The 17,505-nt window shown below is 36.1% G+C and overlaps 2 protein-coding genes across 2 annotated transcripts in view; both read left to right on the forward strand.

The window, feature by feature from the left end:
- The window catches only part of LOC105439422 (neurogenic locus notch homolog protein 1-like), a 38,247-nt gene that overhangs the window by 19,221 nt on the left and 1,521 nt on the right, over positions 1-17,505 (forward strand). The window contains exons 13-25 of the mRNA XM_030980214.1: positions 6,626-6,739; positions 8,036-8,146; positions 9,191-9,304; positions 9,775-9,885; positions 10,591-10,707; positions 11,122-11,340; positions 12,588-12,698; positions 13,203-13,328; positions 14,146-14,259; positions 15,394-15,510; positions 15,996-16,109; positions 16,672-16,791; positions 17,458-17,462. Of these exons, the coding sequence (XP_030836074.1) occupies positions 6,626-6,739; positions 8,036-8,146; positions 9,191-9,304; positions 9,775-9,885; positions 10,591-10,707; positions 11,122-11,340; positions 12,588-12,698; positions 13,203-13,328; positions 14,146-14,259; positions 15,394-15,510; positions 15,996-16,109; positions 16,672-16,791; positions 17,458-17,462 (1,493 nt within the window). The remainder of the gene's footprint in view (positions 1-6,625; positions 6,740-8,035; positions 8,147-9,190; positions 9,305-9,774; positions 9,886-10,590; positions 10,708-11,121; positions 11,341-12,587; positions 12,699-13,202; positions 13,329-14,145; positions 14,260-15,393; positions 15,511-15,995; positions 16,110-16,671; positions 16,792-17,457; positions 17,463-17,505) is intronic.
- On the forward strand, positions 5,113-7,529 carry LOC105439423 (fibropellin-3-like). Its single transcript, XM_030981135.1, has 4 exons — positions 5,113-5,219; positions 6,030-6,140; positions 6,626-6,739; positions 7,343-7,529. Exons 1-4 carry the CDS (start codon positions 5,168-5,170, stop codon positions 7,483-7,485), a joined length of 420 nt encoding a protein of 139 aa, XP_030836995.1. The 5' UTR covers positions 5,113-5,167; the 3' UTR covers positions 7,486-7,529.

A 17,505-nucleotide genomic window follows, 5' to 3' on the forward strand; every position in this document is an offset into this window, starting at 1 on the left:
TTCTAGGTTCGTCGTAGCGATTAGACACGCCGTAGCCATGCTGTAGGGCGGTTCCACGGAGACCGTACGTGGAACGTACGGTAGGCTTGCCTTTTATATACTCCAGAGATGAAGCGGTAGCATCAGTCTGGCCCCCTTCGGCCGCCTTGCAGGCACCTTGCGGCTACCCTAACATATGTGACCACTACCGTATGTGAACGTGGGAATTCTGCGACGGTCCTATAATTGCTATTGGCAGTAGATGTTTTAGACCGCACGGCCGCCGCGGCAAATGTGACCTAAGCATTAATGGCGGGTTATAATGAATTCTTTCTTTTAATAACCATGTAAAAGATGATTATAGATAGAATATAGCTGAATTCGAATTTGAAATAAGATTAACTTAGATCCTTAAGACTTGATTTAAAATGAAAAGGAACACTCGGCAATGATTTGTTTGAATAAGATTTATATATGCTTTGAGGTATTTCCGAATGTCGTATTAGATACTCTCGAACGACGGATCATTTAGTCACCAATGCATGTAGATACCGTGAGAACATCCGGCTAATCAAATGCTGGAAGAGGTCCAAATATAGGAGTGTCGTGGTCGAGTGGTTTAAGGCGCTTGACTGGAGATGCGAAGGTCGAGGGTTCGAATTCCGACACGGCACTAATATCCTTTGGCAAGATATTAACCTGCACTTGCTACTCTCACCCAGGTGTCAAATGGGTACCCGGTAGGATGTCATTGTTGGTCAAACAGCTTGTGAGAGTCAAGTAACGCCCGGCTGGAATGCTCCCCAGGGAGTGGAGATTGTGCACTCAGTGTGTGCGGGAAATCACTGAATCCAATGACCGGGGTAATAGTATATGTGTAAAGCGCTTAGAGACATTTGTATAAAGCGCTATATAAAAATTAAATATTATTATTATTATTATAAATGTTTAGAATTACCGTCATTGATATATGCCAACCATTATATCAAACAGATATTGACGATTGTTCCTCCAATCCTTGTGCCAATGGAGGTACATGTACAGATGGAATAGGGGCATTCACGTGTTCCTGTCCTAATGGTTTCTCGGGGCAACGCTGTCAGGAAGGTGAGATAAAAAATAAATAAAAAAAACACATTTACGATGTATTATGCCTCATAAAATCAATAGTTTCGCTTTCCTATTTTCGGTGGGGATAAAATATATGAAATAATGGTAACTACTCTAATATTCCTCCTCTTACATTCTTTCTCTCATTCACTAATTGTCCTTTTCAGTCACGTTCATCCATACAATTGACGAGGTCCAGGACTGGAAGAAAGATTACCTATTAAATTCAAAGACTGGTAGATGATTAAAACCTTATTGTTAAATTTATTTCGTTTTATTACAGAAATCACCTTACTTTAAAAATTGCAAACTGATCAAACTTAGACTTAGACAAACAAAATTTTCTTTGAAGATTTAGTTCCTTGTATGTATAATATGGTTTTTGTTTAAAATATTGAAATATGACTTTGAGAGATACTTTTGTTATTTTAGTCCTGGAAGCATCGGTTTTCGATGTACATGTGTTGTTTGTCTTGAAGCCTAGAATGTAATAAGTGACTTATTGATCAACACCCATAAGAGCCAGTCTTGTCTCGGTTGATATCTGTTTTGTCTCTAGACATCAACGAATGTGCATCCAATCCTTGCCTCAACGGTGACTGTATTGATGAGCCGAATATGTATAATTGTACCTGTCAGCCAGGGTGGACCGGTGTGAACTGTAACATAGGTATTAGAGAAGAATATTCATTGCAGTTTTTAATTAAGCATACGAGGCGTTATTTCCAATACGTTATTACCCGCACTTATCAAGTTCTACGAAGATAATTTGCGTTTGACCAGTTATTCAAAACAAGCAATGTTTGCACTCTGCATTTTTGGTTTCACTTTGGCATGCTGGCGTCATATATTATCAACTTCGTATGTCATGTATGTCATGCTAAATACCGCATAACTTTTTGACGGAGTCCTACTTCAGAAATTGACGCATCTTGTCGAACGGTCAAAGGTCTGAGGATTCCTTAATTCAAAGGATCGCTGACGCAGGCGTATTCCCTGTCGAATGGGCTGTTAAATGGTAATTTATGAAAATATATTCGGCTATTCTGCTACTTGCAAAGGAGTATATATATATATATATATATATACAGAATAAGAAATCTGTAGATATCACATTATCTACCTGAAGAAAAGAAGTGACAAATTGACGATGATTAGTCAAATCATGGTGATATTATTATAGAAACAACATAAGAATGATAACAGTTAGTAGTCTGAAAAAGTACGATGATATTACTTCCATCATATCTGTAGACCTCCATGAAAATTTCGTGCGTATCATTCCTTATTGTAGAAAACTTATTTTGTTCTGAATATAATTTGATAAATTCATATAACCTCCATGTCTAATATATTGCATGGACTTTTCATGGTCACTATCACATATATTTTGACGAGTGTTCTTCAAATCCTTGCCATAACGAAGCTACGTGTACTGATGAATTAAACCGTTTTACTTGCACATGCGCTGAAGGCTTCACGGGGGAACGTTGTTTGGAGAGTAAGTCTTAATAACGAGATCCTAAAACATGGCAGTCGTTGTTTCTTTTTCCTTTTTCCTTTTTCTTGACATGATTATCGATAGTATGGCCAGCATTAATAACCCTGAATATCAACAACTGATCATTATAAAGATCTTGAAATGCCTGAAATAATATTGCATGGATGTTATTCAAACACAGTCGGTCATTATTATTATTTATTTATCTATTATTAATTTTCAACACACATCGATTACGCAAATTAAATTTTAAGTTATTTAGAGTACTCGTCTGTATCGATGCATTAACTTATATAAAGAATATCTATTTTCCACAGGCCTATTGTAATAAGCTCATGACTTAATATGGAATATCAGGATCTCAACGGCGCATTCCAGGTCCCAGATTGCACAAAGTGGCATCTCAATTAAGAAATGAAAAGATGAACATTAATCAAAGTAGAATGTTATATCATTATATCAGTTACAGTTCGCTAATGAGCTATTCATTTTCTTAAAAAATATTTGATTATCTATTCATGTATTAATAAATATATTTATTCCGACATTTTTTCGACAGAACCTGACAAATGTGTTTCCGCTCCTTGTGTTAATGGTTTTTGCACCAGCGGCAGCAATCGCTATCTTTGTTTCTGCGATCCCGGATGGACTGGCACAGATTGTGAAACAGGTAGGACTTTTTCTTTTTCTAAAAATATAATCGAATGCAATATGGAATAAATGGTTTCGTCCAATCACATCCCTACTACTTAAATTCTTCTCAGCATTCCCGGACAGCTTACTTGTAGGGTAACCGTACCTGAACAACAATCCTCTCGAAAACCCCAGAGGAGGACTGCTGGAGTAATGAAGGCAATTTTAAGTTGTTATCCGGTGCGATAGTCAATAGGTAGTTAGTCCGATACTTGTGTTAATGGTTTTTGCATCAGCGGCAGAAATCGCTATCGTTGTATCTGCGATCCCGGATGGACTATCATAGATTGTGAAACAAGTAGGGCTTTTTCTTTATAAAAAAAAGTAAAATTGTAATACTCATATCAATAACTTTATTTTTCCTTATATTTTAAAAATATTTATGTCATACATTTTGCAGTTTTATATTTATCGGTGAAACCCAACCAATCATTTCAGTCATTGAATAGTTCAATTATTATGATAATCAGTGATAAGTTTTCAGTAAAGTAGACAAGTGATCTTTTTTCATTTTCACTGGGAATGTTCACCTTCTCTTGCTGCCAGTACAAAGGCACGTTACCTCAAAGAAAACTGAAAAAGACATACAGAATATATAAGTGCTATAGATAATATCCATATAAACCTTTACCTTTCTTTTTAAAAGTTCATTTCAATTACGTTTATTCCACTGAAAGGCCTTGTAGGCTCTCTTATGTTTGTAGGAAATGAATTAAAAACACCGAATCATTCATAATCTACATCATTCTTGTTGTAGTTTGTGTGAAAACATAAAAGCATTATTTCATTAACAGACATTTAAGCAGTTCTTTAACAAACACACCCGAATCTTTACTCTCTCGATCATTACCACAAATATTAACGAGTGTTCTTCAGACCCTTATCTCAATAATGGAGGTACTTGTCATGACGAAGTTAATGCATTCACATGAGAGTGCCGTGCTGGTCTCATTGGACAACGCTGTCAAGATGGTAGGCTTACAGATCATGATGAATATAAGAAATCAAAAGGGTGTATTTAATTCCAGAAACAAACAAAAAATGCTATTTTTTTCTCAATTATTAAAAGTTTTACATAATCATTAGGATTATTCTATTCACCAAGATAGACGGTATATGTTTACTTGTTTAGTCAGTTTGTTTAGCTAGTAAGTGGCAGACCCGGGGCATCAGGGCCACTTGCCGACATTTCTTCATTTATTTCTAGCAATATGCATTGTAAAGTTCATTGAGAAAATTATTAATCCCTCAATCAGATTCAAAACAAAACTGTCATTAATCTTCTTTGTTTTAATTATTTCTAGTTTGGATTGATGCTTACAAATACAATCAAATGCAATATGGAATGATTGGTTTCGTCCAATCACATCCCTACTACTTAAATTCTTCACAGCATTCCTGGACAGCTTACTTGTGGGTTAACCGTCCCAGAACAACTATCCTTTGGAAAAACCCAGAGGAGGACTGCCCATTATCTTCGAGTAATGAAGGCAATTTTAAGTTGTTGTCCGGTTCGATAGTCGATAGTTAGTCTATAAGGATGTTGTGGAGGCGTCGGGGTGAAAAGGTGCAGTGTGTCATTTGCTTGACTCTAAATCCTAGGGTTGAGGGTTAAAACCCAGCCCGACACTTACGTCTTTGGAAAGACATTAATCCACATTTACACATTTTACACTTACCACCCAGGTGAAAATGGGTACCCGGTTGTTGCTAGGGTAATACAAATTGTAGGGCCGTCAGGAAGAACAGTTTTCATGCTGGTGAGGCTTCCCAGAGTAAACAAAATTATTATTATTATTTATACGACTGCCCCTTTTATTTACAGAAGAAAACGAATGTGGATCAAATCCTTGTACCAACGGGGATTGTTTGGACGAGCCGAACATGTACAGCTGCAACTGTTATTCTGGTTGGACTGGCGTGAACTGTCAGATTAGTATGTTCTATTTTACTAACCAACTTAATAAGAAAGTTTCCCTGTGTTAAGATAATTTCGAAAACATTGAAATGTAACAAACACATTTGCTTTTCTATGAAAACCAGTTTGTTTTAGTCAGTTTGTTTAGCTAGTCAGTGGCAGACCCGGGGCATCAGGGCCATCTGCCGACATTTCTTCATTTATTTCTAGCAATATGCATTGTAAAGTTCATTGAGAAAATTATTAATCCCTCAATCAGATTCAAAACAAAACTGTCATTAATCTTCTTTGTTTTAATTATTTCTAGTTTGGATTGATGCTTACAAATACAATCAAATGCAATATGGAATGATTGGTTTCGTCCAATCACATCCCTACTACTTAAATTCTTCACAGCATTCCTGGACAGCTTACTTGTGGGTTAACCGTCCCAGAACAACTATCCTTTGGAAAACCCCAGAGGAGGACTGCCCATTATCTTCGAGTAATGAAGGCAATTTTAAGTTGTTGTCCGGTGTGATAGTCGATAGTTAGTCTATAAGGATGTTGTGGAGGCGTCGGGGTGAAAAGGTGCAGTGTGTCATTTGCTTGACTCTAAATCCTAGGGTTGAGGGTTAAAACCCAGCCCGACACTTACGTCTTTGGAAAGACATTAATCCACATTTACACATTTTACACTTACTACCCAGGTGAAAATGGGTACCCGGTTGTTGCTAGGGTAATACAAATTGTAGGGCCGTCAGGAAGAACAGTTTTCATGCTGGTGAGGCTTCCCAGAGTTAACAAAATTATTATTATTATTTATGCGACTGCCCCTTTTATTTACAGACGAAAACGAATGTGGATCAAATCCTTGTACCAACGGTGATTGTTTGGACGAGCCGAACATGTACAGCTGCAACTGTTATTCTGGTTGGACTGGCGTTAACTGTCAGATTGGTATGTTCTATTTTGCTACCCAACTTAATAAGAAAGTTTGCCTGTGCTAAGATAATTTTAAAAACATTGAAATGTAACAAACACATTTGCTTTTCTATGGAAACCGACTAATACCATTGGCTTAACTTGTTTAGGGTTGCTGGGTCTTGCCCGAAAGTATCAACTTTCTATTTTTTTTTAAATTAAAATCCTATTATTATTCAAAAATGTGTAGTCCTTTATATGATTAAATTCAACTTAAGTCAAGTGAGTTTTAGAGAGGTCTATTTGCCATATAAATGTAATGTCTTTTGAACCCCAACTTTGTATAATTTGAATAGACGCCAAAACCTGAAATGTGATATCCTTAAAGGCAACTCCCTTTATTTCAATGTACTGTATTACAATCTCTGAAATCTAAAGCTTGTCGCCATGAATATTGTGAACTGATTGAAAAGTGACAAAATCACAAGGAATGTTCTAATCTGTTTTTCTAACATCCATAGATATTGATGATTGCTCCGCTGAAGCATGTGCAAATGGGGGAACCTGTGTGGATCATTTAAATGCATATACCTGTGAGTGTCCTAAAGGTTTTCGTGGAGCTATTTGTGAGAACGGTAAGTCATGAATTCATATTCTTAAGCACTAAACTAAAACAAAAATCATATATTGACTTGTCAAGTTCTTTATTCTTGTTCTAGTACGAGTCGGTTTCCCTCTGGATTTTTACCAGTAGCATATTATACTTATATAGAAAATTCACTGTTCGATCTTGATTTATATTTGTGTCTCCAGAAAAGTATATAGTAAATTTGATTATAACTCGTTTGAATTCATACATTTTTCTATAAATGTTTATATATATATAGATATAGATATATTCAACGAACCACATTCAAGATGAGTTCAAACTTGTGTTCGTTTACCTAGCAACGAACTATTACATTCACCTGTGATATATTATTGTATCTCTATAGTCAGAATATAATTTACAGACAGAAGGGGGTTGCTAGGTCGGACAAATGTCGTGGATTGCCCTTTATAGCAACATGTAAGGTATTTAATTTTCAGTCTGACTATTGAAATACAATTATATAATTCGTCACAAGGCACTTAACGCAACGTATCTATTTAATTTGATTATATTATGAAAAGAGCCTATTGCTGAACTACTGTTTTTACACAGTTATCAGTTTAACTAATTAAATGTTTATGTACAGATGACCCTTGTGCATCGAATCCATGTATGAATGATTGCTCATGCAGCGTGGTGAATGATACGACAGCAGTATGTACTAGCGACTCGGTCTATATTACTGGAACATTTTGTGAACAAGGTAGGCTTACCTATGTATCATTTTAAGGGCTTCTTTGATATATGATCTTTCTTACGATTCGCTAACTCAAGTAATTGGTCATTGCCCTTCTCTGGATGAGGTGCAAAATGAAAGTAGCAATTAAACTTAAGCTCTTTACTACCACATATGATAATAGAAACAAAAACCCTCGTGTGTTCAAACACACTCGGCCTATTGGTTTACATCTTATGTTTATAGAATGACGGCACATGTATATGAACATCTTGTTTAAGGAGAGGGTAGAAGCTAGAATTTCCCACAGATCTATAACCAGACACATACAGAAGTTCACCAGTAATCTAAAACATTCTTTAGAGGATTTGCAAGAAACCGACATTGTAATTGTTATGGAAGGTAAATAGAAAACAAAATATCATCTTCGAACAATTCATTATTAATTGCAAGGGATGGAAAAAGACTTCAAGAGGAACTCTGCCGTTTATCCCCATTTCTTTTTACATAACTTGAAATGGATTATAATAAATGATTACACTCTTGATAATATTGATTTAATTTTAAATTTCTCTATACCTCTCTGTCTCTCTTTCTTTTCAGTTCACATATGTAGTCGGAATGGCGTATGTAGGAATGGTGGTACATGTGTCCCGGATGGAATTGAGGGGGAGTGTTTTTGTCCCCTCGAATATACCGGAAATCTCTGCGAATGTAAGTCTATTCAATTTTCGCTAGACGCAAGACAATCATGTTACTTTTCGCCTACCTCTGCTGAACTCAATCTAAGATACACTCTGCACTGTTTTTAAACAGATCTTAATAGTATGATAATTGTATTCAGTGGTTACATATAAATTGATACTTGTTTGTTTATATTGATACCTGTTTTTTTTTAAAATGTGGTTTTTCTCTTTGTATTTGTTGGAAAAAAATCAATCTTCTGACATGAACCATGCAGACTCTCAGCTTAGTCAGCTATCATTTACTGCTTAAGAACCGCAAATATAAATTTTTAAACCGTAAAAGAATGGAAAGGTTATTTGTTTGTCTGCGTCTTGTTGTTGTTGTAGTTGCTTTTTTTATAATTACATTTTACAATGTATCATAAAATTGAATCATTGATAGGCTGATTCTATTTACCGGATATAAAAAAGGAAATGATATGCGATCGTATGACAAAATAATTCAGAAGGAACACCCTACCCAGCTGTACCATTGCCGTGGGTCCTTAAAGAATTTAACTTATTTTCAACTGATGAAATTTGTTGACTTCTTCTTTCTCTCATGGTAAGCTGAGTGGTGTTCCAATGATATCTGTAACGGGAACAGTATCTGTAGTGTAGTTATCATGATAATCAGTGATAAGTTTCTAGTAAAGTAGACAAGAGATCTTTTTTCGTTTTTCCTGGGAATGTCCCCCTTCCCTACTACCAGTACAAAGACACGTTACCTCAAAGAAAACTGAAAAACTGGGCATACAGAATATATAAATGCTATAGAATATATCCATATAAACCTTTACCTTTCTGTATACAAGTTAATTTCAATTGCGTTTATTCCAAGTGAAAGGCGTTGTAGGCTTTCTTATGTTTGTAGAAAATGAATTAAAAACATCTGAATCATTCATAATCTAAATCATTCTTGTTGTAGTTTGTGTGAAAACATAAAAGCATTATTTCATTAACAGACATTTAAGCAGTTCTTTAACAAACACTTTCCTTACCCGAATCTTTACTCTCTCGATCATTACCACAGATATTAACGAGTGTTCTTCAGACCCTTGTCTTAATGGAGGTACTTGTCGTGACGAAGTTAATGCATTCACATGTAAGTGCCCTGCTGGTCTCCTTGGACAACGCTGTCAAGATGGTAGGCTATTAAACAGATCATGATAAATATAAGCAATTGAAAGGCTTTGTATGATTCTGCGAACAAATATAATATATATAATTATATCAATTATTAAAAGCTTTATATGATCATTAGGATTATTCTATTCACCACGATAAACGGTATATGTTTCCTTGTTTAGCTATACAGTTGCGGTCCCAGTGGGGGGAGGGGCACATGCCAACATTTCCTCATTTCTTTCTAGCAATATGATTATTTTTTTTGTCTGCGTCTTGTTATTGTTGTTATTGCTTTTTTTATAATTACATTTTACAATGTATCATAAAATTGAATCATTGAAAGGCTGATTCTATTTACCGGATATAAAAAAGAAAATGATATACGATCGTATGACAAAATAATTCAGAAGGAACACCCTACCCAGCTGTACGATGAAACTTATTTTCAACTGATGAAATGTGTTGTCTTTTTCTTTCTCTTATGGCAAGCTGCTTGGTGTTCCAACGATATCTGTAACGGGAACGGTATCTGTGGTGTAGTGGACGGCGAACCGACATGCATCTGCTCGTCAAACTGGGTCGGAACATTCTGTAATATTGGTAGGTTTACTTTTAAAAAAAATTGCCATGATTTCTCAGGATTGAAACTATTTTAGCCGATAGGTTCTATATTTAAGTCACAAAATTCGATTATGTAGAACCCTTGTTTATAAGACGACCTCTAATCAACCGCCGCAAATTTGCAGTCCTCGGTCTCTGATGTAAATAGTTGCAACTCTTTATAAGACGGGTACCGGATGTGCTCACCTGTTTCTATTGTATTCGGTAGTTATTGTTTCACTACCGGCCATGTCTCGATATTGAAGTTGGCAGTATATATGAGTATGATAGATCATTTTATTTTACACTTAATCGTTTTGTTAGGCTCTTCGTCACTGAACCACTGTTGTATATATGAACAATGCTCAAAATCTAATAATCTTGATGAGTTATAGAAACACAACCGCAGAGACTTTCAAATAAATCTCTCTTTAAAGTCAATTTCAATATCCATGTCCACCACCCATTGATTGGTGGAGCAAAACAAATTAATTGATTAACAATGGTAATCTCACCATGCTTTCCATGGGATGTACTATATGGCATTACAATCGCCATTAAAAATATTATCTGAAAGTTGTTGCGACCGTGTTCAAATTTTCAATTTATCACACGTAATTGAAATAAAGTTTGGATACGTCTCTTTAAAATTGAGTTGATTCGATTCCGATATGGAAGAATTGTCTTGTTTCTTTTCGATTTCAGATAATCCATGTCGGCCGAACCCCTGCCAGAATGACTGTACGTGTAGTGTCACTGTTACCTATACAACCCAGTGTAACAGTGACTCTTCCCTCATCACCGGTCCATTTTGTGAAAATGGTATGTCTCCTTCTTCTTCATCATCATCATAATCATCATCACCTTCTTCTTTTTCTTCTTTTTCCTTTTCTCCTCTGTTTTGTTGTTATTCTCCTTTCTCTGTTCTTCTTTGTCGTCTCCTTCTTTGTGTTGTCTTCCTCTCCTACAAAAAACAATTCCTCATATATAAATTAAAATATAAATTAAAATATAAATTGTTATGATTTAATTACCACACAGGCCCTTGTTCGACCGGACGAAGTATGGTACAAATCACGCAAAGAGTTAGAGATCATTCAGACAAAACCTCAAGAACTTGGATAATCAATGCTTTGAATTATATCAAATCATTGTGCAGTATAACATTTACGTTTTAGCTGTAATGAAACAAGTTATATACGAGCTTTAATTTTGTTCAAATTTCTCTTCATTTAGTTCATGTTTGTCTTTCTGGCGGTGTTTGCTCGAACGGTGGTTCTTGCGTCCCCACTGGACCAGGGTCATATGATTGTAACTGCACTGTTGGGTACACTGGTACAACGTGTGAGAGTAAGTCTGATTTGTCCAGGTATCTGGGAGTTCTTATTCATTTTTCTTTTTATTTATTTATTTCCAGGCAAGATGATAACATACAAAACATCACAAGGTTGACAAATGATAACATAAACATAATGATATTTAGCACCAGCCAATGCCTGAGGATCACCTAAAAGAATTTAAAAATTCTGTCTAGAGACTCTCCATATTGGCTGGTGCATACATAAAACAAAATATAAAGATAAGGTTAACATAATTTATAAATGAATGTGTAACTAAAACTAACGGTAATATACATGTAGATCAAATACTGTTAGGATTATTATCAAAAAGGATTGAAAAAGAGCTGTTCAAACTATGCATGTATGATAAATGCATGCTAAATGCAGAAAACTGTCTGTTTATACAGTCATGTGGATACGATATAGTCAGGTAGATTACTATCATGGAAATAAATCTGGAAAAAACTTGGGAAATGAGTTCTATTTCGTTTTACTAGTCAGGGAGAAGTCAATGAGTTTTACAGAAAACCATTCAAATCAGGGGAAAAATCAGGGAATTTCATTTGTTGGAGTTTTGCTAGAGTTTTTTCTCTGGTGCAACCAGCGTATCTACAGAATTATTACCTATGGTTAGCAAAATGTGAAATGTGCTGATCCTGAAATGTTGAAAACTCTATCAGGGGTAAACAGAGAATTACGTTTTCGTTTCGTTTGATTTAAACGCTGGAAACCCTGTATCTAAAAATTTGATATTGATATTCATTTTTGTTTCTTCCCTTTCAGTGGCGTATGTAAACATATTATTGTATTCTCACATGTACACGTGACTACTATTTTGAAGGAGGGGGCAACGGGCGGGGGTGGGGATTCTACTCTTTTGACGGACTTAGCATCAAGATTGCTTGTAATGCAGTCACCTTTTATAAAAACTATATAGATAATAAATAACGAGTAAACGATTTCGCACCTCCCCCGAACAAAAACCGAGGCCCTTAAAAAGTGGTTTCCTTACTACAACGTATAGATCACACTGGGAAAAAATGTTTTGCTCCTCCTGGGGCCGACTTATGGATACTCCATTGAACCTGGAGTACCCCCATTTGAGTGTTTAGCTGTGTCGTAAAAGCTTTCGATTTGATGTACAGTACTTTTAACTTACATTGTACTGGGCCCCGTTGCACAAAACTTACCATTGATTATAACTTTGCCATCAATGGTAACTACCATTGAAACCTTGATTTTGATTGGCTGTTGAGCCCTGTTACCATGGTAGTTGCCATTGGTGGCAAAGTTACCATCAATGGTAAGTTTCATGCAACCGGTCCCTGATCTGTAACTTATTCTTTTAAATGTTATCTAAAGCTTCACTGTGCCCCGATGACCTGTGTAACGGGAACGGCGACTGCAGTGTGACTGGCGGGAATTCTGTATGTCTCTGTTACATAAACTGGGTTGGAACATTCTGTAATATAGGTATGGTCATCTCATTTTGTAGTTACTTTTTCTATTTAGCCTTAAAATGATAAGCAATATGTGGTTTAATATGGATATGTCACTAGTTGAAGGCGGACATGGTGGGTGTATTTAAAGAAATGAAATGAAGCTCAATATTCTATTTTAAAGGTAATGCAAAGTTTTGGGAACATTTCGAAAATTGAGTTTTGATATATTTGGATGCCCCTGTGGTTGGATTATACGCACTAACAAATTTAGCCCCTTAAGCACTTCCGCTTTCGAGAAATTGAATAATCAACAAGCCCTGTAATATTTTCGGCGATTAATCTATATTTGCCACTCTCCATCCAGGTATAGTAAATGGGAGCCTGGTAGTTATTCATTACTTGGATGCTGTAGCGTCCTAATTTAGGGCAGCTGGGTTAAGGCCAAAATGCAAAGTACCTTTGTAGACGCTTAGGATATATATATGCGTAATATGGTTTTAGCCTTTATTATCATCATTAATTCTTACGTATACAGACAACCCTTGTTTGCCAACAAATCCATGCCACAATCTGGGACAATGCACATTCAGTGTTGATGAATCAGCAGCTACTGCCTCATGTACGTGTAATCCATCCTGGACAGGCGACTTCTGCACTATTGGTATGCCCAGCTTTAATTCTTATCATTTCTCCTCGTTATGTTTGTTTACTTGTTGTTTGCTTGTTTACTTGCTTGCTTTGATTTTTATATGATTACTTATTTGAGATAAAAGTAAGTAAACCATCAAACCCTGGGATGCTTGCCTCGAAAAACAACAAGACAGTGTGAAAACGTAGACACACAGTTTAGTTATTCTCATACGAAAAAAAAAAAGCAGTAGAAGATATGAGAGTAGTATTTGCAATCGTTTGCAAAAGATTCACATTGATGTTCTACACAGTGGTGGATCCAGGATTTGCCGATAGGGGGGGGGGGGGGGGCGGGGGGTAAGAGTATATTTTGTTTTCGTTTTTGCCCAAGGAAATTTGAAAATCGCGGAGACCGTTATTTTCGCTCAGTGTGGGGGGGGGGGGGTAGTGTGAGTAGTGTGAGTATTAACTTTAAAAAAATCAATATAAAACAATTTTATTTATTTTTTATTGTTCAAAATATATCCCCAAAAAATTTTAAAGGCCAGGGGGCGGCCAAACAAAAACTACAAAACTGTTCTTAGTTATGCATGTAAACAATAATACATCAAGTTTTTAAAAGATGAATGTTTTTTAGTTTTCATTTTCATTTTGTTTTCGGGGGGGGGGTCGGATCTGCAATCACACTAGCAAAGCAGTTAATCAAATCCCATGCGTCGTTTATTTAGATAATGCTGTAAGAATCTACCCTTTAAACCATTGTCTTTCCGAACCGGGTGGTTCCTACTTTAATCCTATACTGAATAAAGGAATTTACTGTTTTTGACCTATAATTGTATATTTTTCAGCCGTGGCGGCGTGCTTACCCGGTTCATGTAGCGGGAAAGGAGCTTGCAGTGTTGACAACAATGACATCATATGCGACTGTTATCTGGGCAGCCTAGGACCATCTTGTGCTATCGGTGAGTACATTTGGGCACAGTAAGAAATGAACGAGTATCGTAACAATTGAGTGATTTTTCATATGAGAGGAAAACAATAGTTAAACCAGTCGGACTCAGTGGACATTTGAGAAAAACCCATGTAAACATTTCAAAGTTATTAATTTGATCATCATTGTCTTTTTTCGGGAGGGAGTTTTGTCGTTGTTTTGTTTGTCTTGACGATTAAATACATGCGAGCACCATATTATCTTTATATGTATTTTCTTATAATTTGTTGAATATCTTTGCAATATACGGTGTATTTCGTTTAAAGTAAACAAGAGCTATATTCGTGATAATTGATTAGGTCAAATGTGAACTCTCCCGAGTTGGAAATGATAGAGTTGCCAGGTTTGTTTAATTATTCGCATCTTTAAAAAGAATAACCTTTTATCCCTTTTTTCTTTATTTCTTTTTAAACTTCACTGACCTGTTTTTTTTTTCTTTCTAATTTGTGAAGTCACATTTAAACAAACATAATGTCATGGTCACCTTCCTCTATTCAATTATTCAAGAACAAATCATTACCTTTGAATCAATCTTCTCTTTTACCAAGTTGCAATCACTTGTAAATATTTAATCAAAGTAAACCCCAGAGCAATTTTTAAGACCTCAGATTTTGGTCTGTTTACAACTCAATTCTAATGAAACCAAAACGATTCTATTGAGCAATAATTACGATTATAAATGATGTTTTTAGCACAAAACACAGGAGTGTCTCTATGCACTTTACAAAAGATTATAATTTATCTATTGCGAAAGTTAATCAATCTACTGCCATGACTGCGAAATAATGTTTAAACAGGTTTCGTTTGCTTTGGTTTTAATCTCCGTATACAAATTCAAATACATACATAAATACAATTTACAAATATAATACAAATCAAGAATTAAAAACGGCCGGGAATTCTCTGATCAGAGCCATTATTAACGTGGCTCTGTTCTTGGTAGAAGTCCAGAATTGAAGAGTGAAGTGAAGAGAAGTAATTTAGTTCATGGTTTCACCATTCGTAAAGTACTGCCGATTTCTTTCATTTGTTTCCACTCATGTTAAACAATTTGGAAAGTTATGCCAGAATGAAATCACTACCCATTGCATTTTTTTTTTTGCAGATGATCCATGTGTACCGACTCCCTGTCTAAATGGGTGCTCATGTAGCGTTACAGATGCCTATGCAGCACGATGTACAAGCAGTTCACCACTCATCACCGGTCCATTATGTGAAAATGGTAAAATGTGGATCCTGAAAAAAAATAATTTTGTCATGAAGTTGTTCTACTTTTCTGCTTTGTTTCCATGTATTTTATCTCAATTAAGAAATTAAAGAACCCACCCCCCCCCCTCTCTCTCTCTCTCTCTCTATCTCTTGGTATGGGGAAATTGCGTTGTTTGTAGAGAGTGCCTTAACTCGTTGGGTTTTAAATTTGTCATTGCCATAGGCTTAACACGCGGACCGCAAGGCTCCTGTAAACAATTGGATGCTCGATTTCTTTCGACAGCTATGATTGGTTGTGCAGACCACAGACCTGTGTGGAAAGTGGAAAGTGTAGTTTAATGTCTTGCCGAAAGACATTGGAGCCGTGTTGGGGATCGAACCACGAACCATGTGATCCACAGACGTTCCCATTAGACCACGTACCTCTACACCTCTAATATTAGTTAGTTAGCAAAGAATTATTACTATGTTATTTTTTTTTCTCCCGTGATGTTGCAGTTCATCCCTGCTTGAGTTACCCATGTGAGAACGGAGGAACATGTAGAGCTGATTCATCTCAGGGATACAACTGTTTATGTCGAGAGGGGTTCACTGGAAATGAATGTCAAAATGGTCAGTTCAAATCTGTAGAATATATTTCTCCCCTTGATATGATTTTGGAGTCTAATATCATAATCATCTGGCTCCAAATTATGCCGAATATTAATGTCATACCTTTCACGAGGTTTCGTCGTCTAATTAATCTGAAAATCTAATGAAAATAATGTATTATATGTATAGAGAATAATAAGGGAATTCATTATATTCTTGAATATTCGTAAAATACGCCATTCAATAATAATAATAATAATAATAATAAAGATAATAATGGATATTCTTGTAGCGCCCGAATCCACCACGCAAGGTGCTCAATGCGCTCCAATATTACTCCAGCTCCGCTAGGCTTCCGATTTCCCGGGACACAACATTTCAGGAATTCCTTCCCACCGGTACTCATTAACACCTTGGTGGAGAGTGGCAAATGTCAAAAGTCGCTAGTTCCGCGTTGGGACTCAAACCACGAACAATTTGACCTACAGACGCATCCACTAAAACACGATTATATTACTCAATATTGATTGATTAGGAAAGAATAAATACATTACATATATCTTTTTCTCCCGTGATGTTGTAGTTCATCCCTGCTTGAGTTCTAACCCATGTGAAAACGGAGGAACATGTAACGCTGATGATTCATCCCAGCTATACACCTGTTCATGTTCAGGGGGATTCACTGGAAATGAATGTCAAATCGGCAGGCGCGGATCTACGGGGGGGGGGGTTAGGGGGTTTAAACCCCCCCCCCCCTTGGGCGGCCCAGAAAAAAAAGAAAAAAAAAAGGGGAAAAAAAGGAAAAAAAGAAAGAAAAAAAGAAAGAAAAAAGAACGCACGCTGGAGAGAAACCCTTTCAAGTGCAAATATTGTGAGAAGATATTCAACTCATCTGGTAACTTAACCAAACACATGATAACTCTGGATATAACTGTGTATTAAACTGTTACTTGATTTAAAAAGACGTTATCATGCACTGCTTTTTATGGTCTCCATTGTGTTAATAGATGCCAGGAAAACATCACTTACGGGGTTCAAATAAACACCCCAAAAAAAATCGGCTCGCCGCTTCGCGGCTCGTGGACGATGCTCTGCATCGTCATTATTTTGGTCAAACCCCCCCTTAGCAAAAAGCTAGATCCGCCCCTGATCGGTCAGTTAAAATCTCCTAATTATGTTTTTCTGTGATATAATTTCGGACTTTAATATCATAACCATCTGGCTCCAAATTATTCCGAATATTAATGTCATACCTTTTATGAGATTTCATCGTGTAATTAATCTGTAAATATTATAACAAATAATGTATTATCTGTATGGAGAAAATTACAAGGAAATTCATGATATTCTTGAATATTCTTCAATATAGGTGAGGCTTGTTAAGTTTGATGACACTTTGAGTAATGTATATAATTCA

This window comes from Strongylocentrotus purpuratus, unplaced genomic scaffold, assembly GCF_000002235.5.
Source record: "Strongylocentrotus purpuratus isolate Spur 01 unplaced genomic scaffold, Spur_5.0 spur5_scaffold_11, whole genome shotgun sequence".
Classification (NCBI taxonomy): domain Eukaryota; kingdom Metazoa; phylum Echinodermata; class Echinoidea; order Camarodonta; family Strongylocentrotidae; genus Strongylocentrotus; species Strongylocentrotus purpuratus.